This window comes from Sus scrofa, chromosome 1 (genome assembly GCF_054392235.1).
Source record: "Sus scrofa isolate SSC_HxYL_T2T_F1_AM1 chromosome 1, Sscrofa_HxYL_maternal_Yorkshire_Landrace_v2.0, whole genome shotgun sequence".
Lineage (NCBI taxonomy): Eukaryota > Metazoa > Chordata > Mammalia > Artiodactyla > Suidae > Sus > Sus scrofa.
The window spans coordinates 82,443,506-82,460,905 of record NC_139383.1 but is presented as its reverse complement, the minus strand read 5'-3'; the positions used below and the strand labels follow the sequence as shown (position 1 = coordinate 82,460,905).

The window sequence follows — 17,400 nt, the reverse complement described above, 5'->3', positions numbered from 1 at the left end:
TAATCCAGCTCGTTCACATGTCCCCAGGCTCCTCAGGTTTTCTCCATTGGTACCAAGTCAGGGTGCAGGTTAGAGGCCCAGGTTCTCACGTGGGAAGGTGGAGTGTAACATTCATAGTGTCATACATAGAGGCTATGCCCTTCTTAGTTGTGAGTTACCCACTTTTGTGATCTCCTCACATTCTGTATAAGGCTGCTTTTCACCCATCACCGACTACCATCCTGGACTCCATGGCTCTGATCTTCAAAGCTTTAGAATGGAGAAAAGGAAAGGTTTGGTTAATACCAGAACTTTGCCCCCACATTTGTCTCTAGCCATCCCTATAAGAGGCAGAATAAAGTGCACAAAAGGATATGCTGAACCTCATAAAACTGATGACCACTTGCCATGTGTCCATGCATTCTGGGATAGGGAGAGTTGAGGACCTCTCTACCCAGAAGTTCCCCTGGCCCATTCCTCACATTTGTGCATGTTTGACCTGACATGGCAAAAAGGACTTCGCAGATAGAATGAAGATTACTAATTAGTTAACCTTAAAATAGGAAGACTAGCCTGGATGATCTAGGTGGGCTCGGTGGGAGCCAAGGAACCTGTGAGGCAGAAGGAAATGGCAGAGAGATTTCAGCACAGGAAGGCTTTTATGGGTCATTGCTGCCTTGAGGATTGTCAAAGAAATGAGAACCACAAGGGACGAAATCTTCCAACAACCTGAATGAGCCTAGAAGTGGATGCTTATCCAGAGCTTTGAAATAGAAATACAGCCTTGCCATGGAGTTCCCTTCCTGGCGCAGTGGTTAACGAATCCAGCTAGGAACCATGAGGTTGCAGGTTCAGTCCCTGGCTTTACTCAGTGGGTTAAGGATCCAGCGTTGCTATGAGCTGTGGTGTAGGTCGCAGACGCGGCTCGGTTCCTGCGTTGCTGTGGCTCTGGCATAGGCCGGTGGCTACAGCTCCGATTAGACCCCTAGCCTGGGAACCTCCATATGTCACTGGAGCGGCCCTAGAAAAGGCAAAAAGACGAAAAAAAGAAAGAAAGTAAGAAATACAGGCTTGCTAGCACCCTGGAGACTCTAAGCCAAGAACCCTGCCATCATGCTGGACCGCTATCTACAGAATTCTAAGACAAAAAGTGGGTGATGTTTAAATTGTAAACTTGTGATCTTTTGTTATGGAGCAATAGAAAAACTGGTACTCACTGTAGTTAACCTTTAAAACAACACAGTGAGTTAGACGATGCCAGAATCATGATTAAAATGAAGTGTCCAGAAATTAACTCTCACATAACTGATAAGTGGCTAGTGGCTTGGACATTAGCACTTAATGAACACCGAAACCATGCTCTTAGAACTGATGCTTGTAATATTGCTACTAAGCACAGCAGTATCCTGGACTTCATTCCAATTTACAATTCTGACATCTTGGGGGCTCCCATTGTGACTCAGTGGAAATGAACCCGACTAATATCCATGAGGAAGCAGGTTCGATCCCTGGCCCCTCTTAGTGTGTTAAGAATGTTGCGTTGCCCTGTGCCTTGATGTAGGTCACAGACGTGGCTCATATCTATCAGTAGCTGTATCTGTGCAGTAGGCTGGCCACTGGAGCTCTGATTTGACCCCTAGCCTGGGAATTTCCATATGCTGCAGGTGCAGCCATAAAGAAAGAAAAAATTCTCACATCTTCATCTCTTGATTTCCACTTCTAACTGTATGTTGCATATTTTTTGTAATTTCTAGGACCACTAACTCGAGTCTCAGCTGGGTGATCACGGTCTCCTCCAATTCCGATGAGAAGCTCATTAGTTGAGTGATCACATAATAAAAGCTCTTCCCCAGCTCTTATACATATGTGTGTATATATACAAATATACATATATATGTATTATGCATAATAAGTATATATTGCATTGTTTTTATTTGATTTTACTATTTCTTTTACCATTTATATTTATTTTCATTTTCAGTTTTTTTAATTAAAGATATTTAGTTTACCCGGAATATTAATTTCATTGATAGTATAATGGTATGAATCAATTTTCTTTCACATATACTATTATTCATTTGTCTTATGAATAACCCCCTTATGTTTTGTTAGTTACATATTATTTTTATGTGCGTACTAAATTCTTGAGATTCCTCTACCTTGAACTAATGTCACACTATATTGATCATCCTTGTTTCATAGTAGCTCAAATAAGTCATATGTTCCTTAGTATCCTCTCCTCTATGTACATTAATACACTCTTTTTGAAAATGTCATACAATAGTCACACACATTTTTGTTTATTTTATTTTTTTTATTTTCCCACTGTACAGCAAGGGGGTCAAGTTATCCTTACATGTATACATTACAATTACATTTTCCCCCCACCCTTTGTTCTGTTGCAACATGAGTATCTAAACATAGTTCTCAATGCTATTCAGCAGGATCTCCTTGTAAATCTATTCTAAGTTTTTTCATTTAAATTCACTTTTTGAAGGAGCTTATTTAGGTTTCCGATTATCATTAGATCATCTTCATATAGTTATAAGACGTGATTTTTTGAATTTTTTGTATGTTTTTGCTTCTTTTCCATAGTAACTGGCACTACATCCTCTCCTAAGCCTCAAAGGGCACCTCTGAGATTGCTCTTCAAGAGAACCTGCCATGAGGACTATACCTGGATGATATACCTTGGATGTGCCACAACTTCCACTCTAAAGTCTCCCCTGGTTGCTTCAAGGCAAGGACTAGCTATGGAAGTGGTATTCGTTGCAGGCATTTCTTCTTGACATAGGACTCCGCTAATGGAAAATCTTGAATCTGGCCTCCCACTGGCCTTTCAAGAATTTTGTAGAGCTGCATGAAAGTGTAGGGCTCACCATCCCCTCACTTCCTTTCTCTTTTGCAGATGTCAGAATTGCATTACACTTCTACCACTCTCTCTCCTCTTATACTCTTTGCCATTTATTCATCACTGGTATATCCCCAGGAAATCTATTGCTGGATAATGGAGGCACACATATTTTCAAGTGATTATTCTCTATTCCTTTATCCTCTTTGGTAAAGTGTCTTTCAGGTTTTTTGGTTACCCTATTGTGCATAAGCTGTTTGAAAAACCCCTATTTGCAAGAGAGTGCTTCACCTAAATACAAGAAAAAAATGTGTCCAAACATGACATAAATCCTCAGATTCCTGCACTTATAAAGGTGTGTAGAGGCTTTATCTGTGCATCAAAAATAAACCAACTTCATATACACAGAACAGAATATTTGTTGAAATAATACATACAGGGGAAAGGTAAAGTTTAAATTGTAGAAAATTGAGTTAACTGAAGAAAAGTTCAGATGTTTCATAAAAATGAAGTTATATCATAGAGTTTGACTATGTTTTATATTTTGATTCCGCTTCAAAATTGCTATAAAGACTATTTAAGCTGATTTTCCTTTCCACAACTTGTGAGAGAATATTTATTTTGCTCTGCTCTCGATATCAATGAGCAGTCCTCAGTTTTTAAACTTTTGCCATTTTGATCCAATGTTTTGTCTTTTCTGTAAACTGCAAGCTTTTCAGGAAAAGGTCAGGTCTTACACAGAAAGTCTTTCATGCTTATGAGTTATTCCACACATTTCATTAAGACATGACAAATACAGAAAAAGTAACAGATCATGGTGACACATACAATCTGATGAATATTCACACCTAAGGAACCAGCACGAAAATCAAGAAACAGAATGTTACCACCATTTCAGGAATTCTCCCACTCGTCTGACCAGTTACTGTCCCACCACCCAAAGGTAACCACTCTCCTTCTAAACACACAGATTAATTTTACCTGTTTCTCAGTCTTATAATGCAATCAGTGTCTGTATATTTTCCACTGAGGAGGCTGTTTCTGAGATTAGTTGATGTTTACATGTAGTTGGAATTCATGCATCCCTACTGTTTTTCCTTTATGAAAAGCCACAAATGTGTATTTTACTGTCGTAAACCTTGGCTTGTTTCCATTTGTTGACTGTAATGGATGACCTGAAATGTTCAGGATTGAAAATGTACTGGACCTTTTCTTTTATGTTTTTTCCACTGTGTATGCGTTTCACTAGGTTTTCCCTTTAGGAGATTTATAAACAGATTCAAATATATTTTTCTAGTTTTTCTGAAGTATTTTATCTTAAATATTTAACTACTAAATACACTTGGAATTAGTTTATTTAGATGAATGCTACAGCTACAACTATTTTTTTATCCACAGACGTAAATACTTGAACCATTAGATGAAATCATCCACCTTTGAAACTTTGATCTGCAGTGCAAACTGTGTTAATCTTGTAAATTATTAACAGATGCATGTGTATACATGTGTTGTCTCTATTTCCACATTCTCATTGATTTTATGCCAAAGAATTAATATTTAATTTTTAAAATGAAAGCAGTTTTAATATTTCTTTAATCTTAAATAGAATTGTAAAGAAATAATACACCCAACAGAAATATCTGTCCAGACTACAATCGTAAAGAATGGATATATATATATGACTGGGTCAGTTTGCTGTACAGCAGAAATTGGCACAACATTGTAAATCAACTATACTTTAATAAGTAAAAATAATACAATTCATGTCACATGCTGTTTCCATTTACCATACAATCAATGCAGGCTATCACCCAAATCATTTTAATTGAAAAATTTGTGTCCATCAAACACTAATAGAAACTAATAGGCACGACTTCCTCATTCTATTTATAATACAGTACAAAATTAACATTTAAATAAGAACAAATTAATATGTATATTTAATATATGCTCTCTGGTTAGTACAATTTTTATATGACTCTTTGGCACTTGATTCTACTCCTCATCTATATCCCAGATGAACTTCAAGGGAAAGTCTCTCATCTTCTTTTGGAATATTCTGTCAAATCTTTCATTTTGTGCCACAGTCAGGTGATTCTTCCAGTCTCCAATGGTACCTAGTGGGATAAGAACATGGTAAGCCACTGGGTGAGGAGGTAGCACTGTCAGGGTAAAATCTTCCTACAACCCACTCTGATCCGTCATTCAAGCCACGCTCTGTTAGTTCTCCATGGGGGTTGACATTTCATTTCTTCTTATGCAGGGATGAACCAAGAAACAAATGCAGGATGCAATAACATGGAAAATGGAGTTATGGTCCAGGTCCTTATCTGTTACACTTCCTCAACTACTACCTTAAATTACAGCCTTTCTTTAGAAAGAAAAATACTGCAATATACAAAGAGATTAGAACATTCAAATATATTTTACAAATGCCACACACCATAATTTGGAAACTATATCTAACATGAAGGTAACTCTTACTGCACCTCTTCAAAGTACTTCTTTACTTTCATAATTAAAAAAATTAGACCCAACGATGTCAAGTCATCAAATCAATGTCACAGAGGGCCCCCAGCGCTGCCAGTGCTGCAGTTTTACAGGCTGAAAGCTTGAGGCCATCATTAAGACCACTTCTGAGTAAGGAGGAATAATTTGGCATCTTCATCTACCAGATCTTCCTGTGCAAACATTATTATTGTCATTTGGCACAGTTAGTAAGCTATTACAGTCATGAGAAACACTGTATATCTGATCTAGTTGAGCAATGAAAAGTGAAGTGGATAATAAACAGGACAAAATTCAAAAACAATAATTTTTAAAATTCCAGTACCTTAAGCAATTTCAATAAGATGTTCACAAAATTAAGCTTAATCAATGTCCTTCACATAATGAAAAGTGATGAATATCTGAGATAATTTAAAATGAACAAATTAGGGAGTATCCATTATCTTTTAGAATGATATGCATTGAAAGATTAAATTAAAAGTTTTTGAACACAAGGAGTAACATAAGGAAAAATACTCTTAACAATACCTGGAATGTTACAGGAGTATAATAAAAGTCCATCCCATGTTTTTGAATAATTTAATCCACAGCAGATTGGGTTAATAACATACCAATCTACTTTTTGCAATGAAGAAATCTGACACATGAGAAAATTACAGTATCCAAAGCCTCTTCCTCAAAACAATATACATATTAAAGTTACTTTTAGTCCGTGAGGATGTGAGTTCGATTCCGGGCCTCGCTCAGTGGGTTAAGGATCCAGCCTGCAGCCTAGGCCAGTAGCCACAGCTGCGATTCGACGCCTAGCATGGGAACTTACATGTGCCATGCGGGCGTGCAGCCATAAAAAAAAAAAAAAAAAAAAAAAAAGAAAAAAAAAAAAGAGCGCTCACTAGAGGAGTTCCCGTCGTGCCGCAGTGGTTAACGAATCCGACTAGGAACCATGAGGTTGCGGGTTCGGTCCCTGCCCTTGCTCAGTGGGTTAACGATCCGGCGTTGCCGTGAGCTGTGGTGTAGATTGCAGACACGGCTCGGATCCCGCGTTGCTGTGGCTCTGGCGTAGGCCGGTGGCTACAGCTCCGATTCGACCCCTAGCCTGGGAATCTCCATATGCCGCAGGAGAGGCCCAAGAAATAGCAGCAACAACAACAACAACAACAACAACAAAAGACAAAAAGACAAAAAAAAAAAAATAAAATAAAGTTACTTTTAGAATAGCCTATGAGAAATAAAAGAAAACAAAGAAGTGGAGTTCTCCTGGTCACATTTACCCTTTGCACTCAGATAAAATTTGATAATAAATTTTAAACACTAAGGTCATGTGGAGTAGAAGGAAAGAACTTAATAGCTATTAGTCAGAACTCTTCTGGGCCATTTTCAGTTGGAAACTTTATTGTCCTTGGAGCCCAAATGGCGTTATTTGGAAAGATGTGTGGGAGGCACTTATTAACTAGGTTAGGGGCCAAGGACTTGGGGCAACTCTCAACACTCTTGCTTCTGTAAACCAGAGAGATCACCTTTGCGCAGAAAATGTCCATCCTTTGTTCTTGTACAGTTTGCAGAGTTTAGCAAATGATCGAGATCTGCTTGAGGATCAAGCTTCATGTTTTCAAATGTAGCCTGGTTGACGACAGCATCCAGATCCTCTTCACTCAACTCTTTTTCAAGAAAACTACTGATTTTCAGCACAGAACTTCGGAGATCCTGAAAAATTGTGAATATGAGAAACCAGTGAGCCTCTAAGGAATGTTTTGAGTTACACCCCAACATCTTTGTCACATTTTAAAAAATGGAAAATGCGTAGGTTTATTATAATTTTAAAGTTTTGTAGGGAGATATTGCTTTCTATTCCTTCTATGAAAATGAGTGCTCTCATTGTCAGACAAATAAAACATTAGAGAAGATCAATGAAACCAAAAGTTGGTACTTTGAAAAGATCAACAAAATTGACAAATTTTAAGCCAGACTCATCAAGAAAAAAAATGGAGAGGGTTACAATCAATAAAATTAGAAACTGAAAAAAGAGAAGTTACAACTGACACCACACAAATACAAAGGATCATAAGAGACTACTGTAAGCAACTGTATGCCAATAAAATGGAAAACCTAGAAGAAATGGACAGATCCTCACAAAGGTACAACCTACCAAGACAAACGCAGGAAGAAACCGAAAATATGAATAGCGGAAACACAAGAACTGACATCGAAACTGTGATTCAAAAACCTCCAAAAAACAAAAGTCTTGGACCGGATGGCTACACAGGAAAATTCTGGCAAACATTCAGAGAAGAGTTAACATCTATTCTTCGGAAACTTCCAAAAAATAGTGGAGGAAGGAACACTCCCAAGCACATTCAAAGAAACCACCATCACCTTGATACTGAAACCAGACAAAGATACTGCAAACAGAGAAAATTACAGGGCAATATCACTGATGAACATAGCTGCAAAATCCTCAGTAAAATTTAGCAAACGGCATCCAAATATATATTAAATAGATGATATACCAAAATCAAGTGGGACTTATCCCAGGTATGCAAGGATTCTTCAATACCCAAAAACCCATCTGTATGGTGCACCATATTAACAAACTGAAAAGTAAAAACCCACATGATCATCTCAGACAAATGCAGAAAAAACTTTGGACAAAATCCAATACACATTCTGATAAAAACTCTCCAGAGAGTGGCCGTAGAGGGGAACTAACTAAGAACAACCAAAAGGATATATGACAAACACACAGATAACATCATTCTCAATGGTGAAACACTGACGGCAATCCCGCTAAGATCAGGAACAAGACAAGGATGTCCACTTTCACCACTGTTATTTGATATAATTTTGGAAGTCCTATCCAGGGCAAGCAGTGAAGAAAAAGATATAAAAGGAATCAAGATTGGAAGAGAAGAAGTAAATCTATCACTCCTTGCAGATGACACAATACTGTACCTAGAAAATCTTCAAAACACTACCAGAAAACTGTTAGAGCTCACCAATGAATTGGGTTAAGTTGCAGGATACGAAATTAATACACAAAAATCAACTGCATTTCTTCCACATGTAAAAGAATGAAATTAGAACACTCCCCAACACCATACACAAAAATAAACTCAAAATAGATTAAAGACCTAGATATAAGACCAGACACTATAAAACTCTTAGAGGAAAACATAGGCCAAACACTCTCCGATGTAAATGACAGCAACATCTTCTCAGACCCACCTCTTAGAGTAATGACAGTAAAAACAAAAATAAACAAAGGGGACTTAATTAAACTGAAAAGTTTCTGCATAGCAAAGGAAACCCTAAGCAAAACCAAAAGACAACCCACAGAATGGCAGAAAATCTTTGCAAATGAGTCAACTGACAAGGGATTCAGCTCCAAAATTTACAAACACCTCCTACAGCTCAATACCAAAAAAACAAACAACCCCATCAAAAAATGGGTACGAATAACTTGATCCCCTTGCTGTACAGTGGGAAAATTTAAAAAAAAAATGGGCAGAAGATCTAAACAGACAGTTCTCCAAAGAAGACATATGGATGGCCAAAAAACACATGAAAAGATGTTCAACATCACTCATTATTAGAGAAATGCAAATCAAAACCACCATGAGGTACCACCTTACACCAGAATGGCCATCATCCAAAAGTCTACAAGCAATAAGTGCTGGAGAGGGTATGGAGAAAAAGGAACCATGTAATAACATGGTGGGTGGGATTGTAAGTTGGTGCAACCACTGTGGAAAACAGTATGGAGATCCTCAGAAAACTAAACATAGAACTACCATGTGATCCAGCAATCCCACTCCTGGGCGGGCATCTATCCAGAGAAAACCATGACTCAAAAAGACACATGTACTCCGATGTTCATTGCAGCACTATTTGCAATAGCCAAGACATGGCAACAAGCTAAATGTCCATCGACAGAGGAGTGGACCAAGAAGCTGTGGTACATATACTCAATGGAACATTACTCAGCCATTAAAAGGAACGAAATACTGGCATTTTTAGCAACATGGATGGACCTAGAAATTATCATGCCAAGTGAAGACAGCCATACAATAAGACACCAACATCCAATGCTTTCACTGACATGTGGAATCTGAAAAAAGGACAGACTGAACTTCTTTGCAGAACAGATACCAACTCAACAGACTTTGAAAAACTTATGGTTTCCACAGGAGACAGTTTGGGGGCTGTGGGAATGCGCTGGGGTTGTGGGATGGAAATCCTATAAAACTGGATTATGATGATCATTGTACAACTATAAATGTAATAAATTCATTGAGTAATAAAAAAATTCTAAAAAAAAAAAGAAATCAACTGTATTTCTATATACTAACAATGAAAGATCAGGAAAAGAAATTAAGGAAACGATCCCATTTACCATCACATCAAAAAGAATAAAACACCTGGGAATAAAGCTACATAAAGAGAAAAAAGACCTTTACTCTGAAAACTATAAGATGCTGATGAAAGAAATCAAAGATGACACAAACAGGTAGAAAAATATACCACGCTCTTGGATTGGAAGAATCCATATTATCCAAATGACTATACTACCCAAGACAATCTACAGATTCAATGCAATCCCTATCAAATTACCAGTGACATCATCACAAAACTGAACAAAAGCCTCCAAACAGCCAAAGAAATACTGAAAGAACTGGAGGAATCAGGCTCCTTGACTTCAGACTTTACTACAAAGCTACAGTCATCAATACAGTATGGTACTGGCACAAAAACCGAAATACGGGTCAATGGAACAGGATAGAAAGCCCAGATATAAACCCATGCACCTGTGGCCCACTAAACTACGACATAGGGGGCAAGTATATACAATGGAGAAAAGACAGTCCCCTCAATAAGAGGTGCTGGGAAAACTGGACTGCTACATGTAAAAGAATGAAATGAGAACACTCCCTAACACCATACACAAAAATAAACTCTAAATGAATTAAAGACCTAAATATAAGACCAGATACTATAAAACTCTTAGAGGGAAACATAGGCTGAACACTCTCTGACATAAAATGCAGCAATGTCTTCTCAGATCCACCTCCTAGAGTAATGACAATAAAAACGAAAATAAACAAATGGATCACAACTAAACTTAAAAGTTCTTGCACAGCAAAGGGAACAAAAAAAAAAAAGTGAAAAGACAACCCACAGAATGGGAGAGAATCTTAGCAAACAATGCAACCATCAAGGCCTAATCTCCAAAATATGCAAAGAACTCATACAACTCAACAATAACAACAACAAAACAAATAATACAATTGAAAAATGGGCAGAAGAGCTAAACAGACATTTCTCCAAAGAAGACATAGAGATGGCCGGCAAGCACATGAAAAAATGCTTAACATCACCACTAGAGAAACACAAATCAAAACTACAATGAGGTACCACCAAGCACCAATCAGAATACCTGTCACTAACAGGTCAATAAATAACAAATGCTGGAGAAGGTGTGTTTCAAGAGAACCTTCTTTCACTGTTGGTGGGAATATAAATTGGTACAACTGCTATGGAAAACAGGGTGGAGGTTCCTCAGAAAACTAAATATAGAATTATCATATAATCCAGCAATCCCACTCCTGGGCATATATCTGGACAAAACTTTCATTCAAAAAGATACATGCACCCCTATGTTCACTGCAGCACTCTTCATGATGACAAAGACATGGAAACAACTCAAATGTCCAACAATAGATGAATGAGTTAAGATGTTCTACATATGTAAAATGGAATATTATTCAGCCATAAAAGGACAAAATAATGCCATTTTAGCAACATGGGTGCAACTAGAGATTCTCATACTAAGTGAAATAAGTCAAATACCATATGATATCACTTATATGTAGAATCTAAAATATGGCACAAATGATCCTATCTACAAAACAGAAACAGATCATAGACACAGAGAGCAAAAAAAAAAAAAAATTGTGTTTGTCAGGGGGAAGGGGGAAGAGAGTGGAATGGACTGAGTTTTGGGGGTTGGCAGATGGAAACAATTACATTTAGAATGGATAAGCGATGTGGTCCTACTGTACAGCACAGGGAACTATTTCCAATTTCTTGCGTTACACCATGATGGAACATAGTGTTAGAAAAAGAACGCATATATATATATAGAGAGAGAGACATACACATATATGACAAGGTCACTATGCTGTGGGGCAGAAATTGAAGGAATATTGTAAACAAACTTTAATAAAAAATTTAGTAAATAAATAACATGCTTAGGTTTATTATAATTCCAAAGGTTTATAAGGATGTATTACTTTATATTCATTCTATGATAATGAGTGCTCTGTTAGGGCTTCATATTGTTTGATTGATAAGGAGAATTCACCTTCATTAATTCATAGAGCCAGAACATTCAGGATATCCTTTAGGTTTCAGAAATTGTGCCAGGTGCTTGAGATGGCCAAGAGAAAAATAATAAGATATCTATCTTGTATAGAGTCTAAACCTTTATGAGGAAAATGGGCAAGCAATGAAATATCATGAGCACAAGAAAGAAAAGCCCAGGTCTAGATGGCTTCACTGACTATTTCTACCAAATATTTGAAGAATTAGCCAATCCTCCTCATATATTCCATAAGTTGAAGAGGAGGGAATACTTTTAATAAGGAGCATTATCCTCATACCAAGTCAAAAAAAAAAAACTAGAAATAAAGAAATCTAAAGACCAATAACTTTTAGGAAAGGTAAAATACAAACATCCTCAACAAATTACTAGCAAAATAAATACAAGAAACTATTAAAAGGATCATACGCCATGAAAAGTGGGATTTACTCTTGGGATACAAGTAGGGCATGACATGTGATAATTAATTAATGTAATACCACATTTACAGAATGAAGAAGAAGAAGCTGCATGATCATCTCCATTGATGTAGAATAAGAATTTGACAATATTCAACACCTTTTAAGGATAAAAACACTAAACAGAAGATTACAAGTAAACTACCTCGATATAAAAGGCTTATGTAACATAAAATACCATTGTTGATATTATAGTCAATGGTGAAAGACTGAAAGATATTTTGTGAAGATCAGGGACAAGGCATCGTTGCCCATTCTCGCCACTTCTATTCAACATAGTAAAAGAAGTCCTAGCCAAAAAAGTTCAGTAAGAAAAAAATAACTCAAAAGCATCCAAATTGAAAAGGAAGACATAAAATCATCTATGTTCACAAGCAACATAATTTTATATGGAGAAAAGCCTACAGGTTTCTTCAAACAGAACAAATAAACAAAGAATTACACAATATAAAACCAGCAGTCAATAATCCGTTGCTTTTCAATACACTAAGAATGCACATTCCAAATGGAATTTTTTAATTCCATTTAAAGCTGCATCAATAAAAACAAAATACTTATAAATAAACTTAACCAAGAGGGGAAAGACTCGTGTACCAAAAACTACAAAGCATCACACACAAAAAAAAAACCCAAAACAATAACAACAACAACAACAACAACAAACATTTTAAAAACTTTTCTTGGAATTCAAGAGGGAAGAAGAAAAATGTCCCTGGAAAAGTAGAATTCCTTTCAGTGTGTAAAATTAAGTGCCAAGTTACAGAAACTTGAAATATTTTCCATATTTAGGGAAAATTGAACTTCAACATGCTTAGTGCTTGATAAACTCACAAGGCGGAGAGGCAAATTCTAGAAAGGATAAAGGGACTTAAGTGTGGTAAGTATCTTAGTATTTACCTTCTAAGTGACAAAAATCAGTAGAAAAGCCTGAGTGTCATTGGGCAAATAAAATAACAAGGCATTAGTGATCGCATTATTTCTACAAATAATTTTTGTACCATAACCAACATGTAATAAAGGTATGCAGGAATAAGATGAAATAAGGCCACAAACCAGAACAATGAAGACAACAGAAAGAAAACGAAGATATTATGCATAGTGCAATTATCAGAAAGAATATTTAATTTACCATGCTTACGATATTCTAGGTATAGAAGACAAAAGTGAAAATTTGTTAGAAAACTAGAAGCTATACAAAATAAGATAGCTGATTTTAAAGAGATCCCAATGCATGAATAAAAACAAAGACTTTGATGAATACTTTTAACTGCATAATAGACTCAGATGCCTAGGGAGCTAGTGAACTGGGAGATGGGGACAGAAGGCACATTCAGAATGACCCGTGATAGAGAGGTAAAACAGACATTGGCTTACTTGAAGAAGCATGCCTTTCTTGTAAGACAGGCTGAAAGTCTCTTTCCTACCTCTATCTAAAGTTTTCCACTTAATCTTCAGCACAGGAGCAATTTCCCAACACTACCCCTTATTGCTCTCCACAATTCTAAGCCAAGTGCCTCAAAATAGTAAACTATTCTTCATGTGAGTCAATGAGCACCCCTCTCCATGAGTGACACGTGACTTCAGTCTCCAAAGATGCCTACAGACAGGCTTACAGGTGCGTATGAATTTCTTTGCTGAAGGCTTCCACCAATTACAACATACAAAGGGAAGGTCACAGAAGGGAAAGATTCACTTCTCACCAAAGAAGACTTTCACCAGGATATATCACTCTTTAGCTCTTTAGCTTCTCCTTTCTATTAAGATGAAAATCTTAAGACGATCTTTTTAATTACTCAATAAATTTTATTAAAATCTTAGGATGATTTTTTATATTTTAAAATAAGAAGCAATGGAGACAATATTGAAAACAAATACACAGTTTAATGAGTTAGTATGACAGAAACACATGATTCCAACAAGCACATCAAGAAAATGAACAATGCCAGAATCACTGAAGTACTTGAAACTTATCTCTTTCCTAATCATCAAAGTTGCCCACCCCCCATACAACTGCTGTCCTTATTTTTATAATAATTACCTTTTAATTTTAGTTAGAGTTTTACTATTTAAACATGAACCTGGAAAGAGTATGACTATTTCTGACTCCATTTCAACTACATACAACTGGACACTCGCTATAGGGAAGCAGAAAATATTTCTTCATAGTTGCCATGTTCCTGCAAGAGCATGCCCAAATCCGTGGGAAATGTACTAAGTCATCTCAGGTGGTCTTCACAGACTTTGGGGGTTTCTGACACAATTACCATTGGAGAAACAGTCATAACCATTATAAGGTCAAATAGTCAAAACATTTCCAAGGGAACTAGAAAAAGGAAAGTTTACAAAACCTACATCAACATTGGTGGATACTTAATTCCTTGAGAAAATTGGGAGCTTTTTCTAGAAGGATCTTTAAGGCAGACAAACCTGATTGACTAAGGTCTATTCTATCTTCCAAAACAGGGGAACTTGAAAGAAGATTCCCTCCACGTTATATGCTTTAAAAACTTGGTTTGAAAAACTGGTGGATTCAATGGAGAAAAACTGAAAGCCTTCCCACTAAAATCTGGAACAAGACAAGGATGCACAGTCTCAACACTCTCATTCAACATAGTACTGGAAGTCCTAGCCACAGCAATCAGACAAACAAAAGAAATAAAAGGCATCCAAATAGGAAGAGAAGAGGTAAAACTGTCACTGTATGCAGATGACATGATACTATATACATAGAAAACCCTAAGGACTCAACCCAAAAACTACTTGAACTGATCAACAAATTCAGCAGAGTAGCAGGATATAAGATTAACAGTCAGAAATCAATCACATTTCTGTATCCTAACAATGAAATATTACAAAAGGAATACAAAAACACAATACCTTTTAAAATTGCACCCCAAAAAATCAAACACCTGGGAATACACCTGACCAAGGAGGTAAAGGACTTATATGCCGAGAACTATAAAACACTAATCTAGGAAATTAAAGAAGATGTAAAGAAATGGAAAGATATTCCATTCTCACGGGTTGGTAAAATTAGTATTGTAAAAATGGCCATACTACCCAAAGCAATCTATAGATTCAGTGCAATCCCTATCAAATTACCCATGACAATTTTTCACAGAACTAAAGCAAACAATCCAAAAATTTATATGGAACCACAAAAGACCCAGCACTGCCAAAGCAATCCTGAGGAACAAAAACCAAGCAGGAGACATAACTCTTCGGGCACTATTACAAAGCCACAGTCGTCAAAGCAGTGTGGTGCTGGTACCAAAACACACAGACAGACCAATGGAACAGAATAGAGAACTCAGAAATAAACCCAGACACCTATGGTCCAATAATCTTTGACAAAGGAGGCAAGAACATAAAATGGGAAAAAGACAGTCTTTTCAGCAAGGATTGCTGGGAAACCTGGACAGCTGCATGCAAATCAATGAAACTAGAACACACCCTTACACCATGCACAAAAATAAACTCAAAATGGCTGAAAGACATAAATATAAGACAAGACACCATCAAACTTCTGGAAGAGAACATAGGCAAAACCTTCTCTGACATCAACCTTACTAATGCTTTCTCAGGTCAGCCTCCCAAAGCAACAGAAGTAAAAGCAAAAATACACCAATGGGACCTAATCAAACTGACAAGCTTTCCACAGCAAAGGAAACCAAAAAGAAAACAAAAAGACAACTTACAGAATGGGAGAAAATAGTTTTGAATGATGCAACTGGCAAGGGCTTAATCTCTAAAATATACAGACAACTTAGACAACTCAACAGCAAAAAAGCCAATAATCCAGTGGAAAAATGGGCAAAAGACCTGAAAGGACGTTTCTCCAAGGAGGATATACAGATGGCCAACAAGCACATAGAAAAATGCTCCATATGGAATTCCCATTGTGGCGCAGCAGAAACGAACCCAACTAGGAACGATGAGGTTGTGGGTTCAATCCCTGGCCTCGCTCAGTGGGTTAAGGATCCAGCGTTCCCATGAGCTGTGGTGTAGGTTGCAGAAGCAGCTCGGATCTGGTGTTGCTGTGGCTCTGGTGTAGGCCAGCAGCTACAGATCCAATTAGATTCCTAACCTGGGAACCTCCATATGTCATGGGTGTGGCCCTGAAAGACAAAAGATGACCAAAAAAAAGAAAAAGTAAAAAGAAAAACTGTTCAACATCACTGATTATTAGAGAAATGCAAATCAAAACTACCACGAGATACCACCTCACATCAGTCAGAATGGCCATCATTAATAAGTCCACAAATAGCAAGTGCTAGAGGGGTGTGGAGAAAAGGGAACCCTCCTACACTGTTGGTGGGAATGTAAGTTGGTACAACCACTATGGAAAACAGTATGGAGGTACCTTAGAAATCTATACATAGAACTACCATATGACCCAGAAATCCCACTCTTGGGCACATATCCAGACAAAACTTTCCTTGAAAAAGAGACATGCATCCGCATGTTCACTGCAGCACTATTCACAATAGTCAAGAGATGGAAACAACCCAAATGTCCATCGACACACAATTGGATTAAGAAGATGTGGTATATATGCACAATGGAATACTACTCAGCCATAAAAAGGAATGAAATAATGCCATTTGCAGCAACATGGATGGAACTAGAGACTCTCATCCTGAGTGAAGTCAGAAAAAGACAAATACCATATGATATCACTGATATCTGGAATCTACTATATGGCACAAATGAACCTTTCCACAGAAAAGAAAATCATGGACTTGGAGAATAGACTTGTGGTTGTCAGGGGGGAGGGGGACAGGGAGAGAGTGTGGTGGATTGGAAGCTTGAGGTTAACGGACACAAACTATTGCCTTTGGAATGGATTAGCAATGAGATCCTGCTGTGTAGCGTGGGAACTATGTCTAGTCACTTATGATGGAGCATGGTAATGGAAGAAAAAAGAATGTGTACATGTATGTGTAACTGGGTCACCATGCGGTACAGCAGAAAAAAAATAATCTATTGGGGAAATAAAAAAATTAAAAACAAATGAACTAATAAATTAACAAAAATAAAAAAACTGGTGGAGACCACAGACTAAAAATATAAAAAAGGGAATTCCCACTGTGGTTGAGGGGCTTGAGACATCGACATGGTGTTCATGAGGTGTGGGTTTGATCCTGGGCCTCACTCAGTGGGTTAAGTGTTTGGCATTGCTACAAGCTGCAGTGTAATTTGCAGACTCAGCTCAATCTCATGTTGCT

The 17,400-nt window shown here is 37.2% G+C and overlaps 1 protein-coding gene and 1 long non-coding RNA gene across 11 annotated transcripts in view; one reads left to right on the top strand and one right to left on the bottom strand.

Annotated features, from left to right (window-relative positions):
- Positions 1-17,400, top strand: part of LOC146406171 (uncharacterized) — a 197,811-nt gene that overhangs the window by 165,219 nt on the left and 15,192 nt on the right. The gene's annotated exons all lie outside the window — the stretch shown is intronic.
- LOC100152150 (amine sulfotransferase-like) overlaps positions 2,273-17,400 on the bottom strand; it is a 31,122-nt gene continuing 15,994 nt past the window's right edge. For 6 of the 9 annotated variants that reach the window (XM_084964100.1, XM_084964110.1, XM_001928570.6 and 3 more), the window contains 2 exons: positions 6,856-7,042; positions 2,273-4,947 (listed from right to left, as the gene is read on the bottom strand). In XM_084964100.1, coding sequence (XP_084820226.1) covers positions 4,826-4,947; positions 6,856-7,042 — 309 coding nt within the window. In that variant the 3' untranslated portion in view covers positions 2,273-4,825. Of the gene's footprint in view, positions 6,041-6,545; positions 7,043-17,400 lie in introns of all 9 variants that reach the window. The other 3 variants (XR_014807567.1, XR_014807569.1, XR_014807568.1) reach the window with 1 other exon arrangement.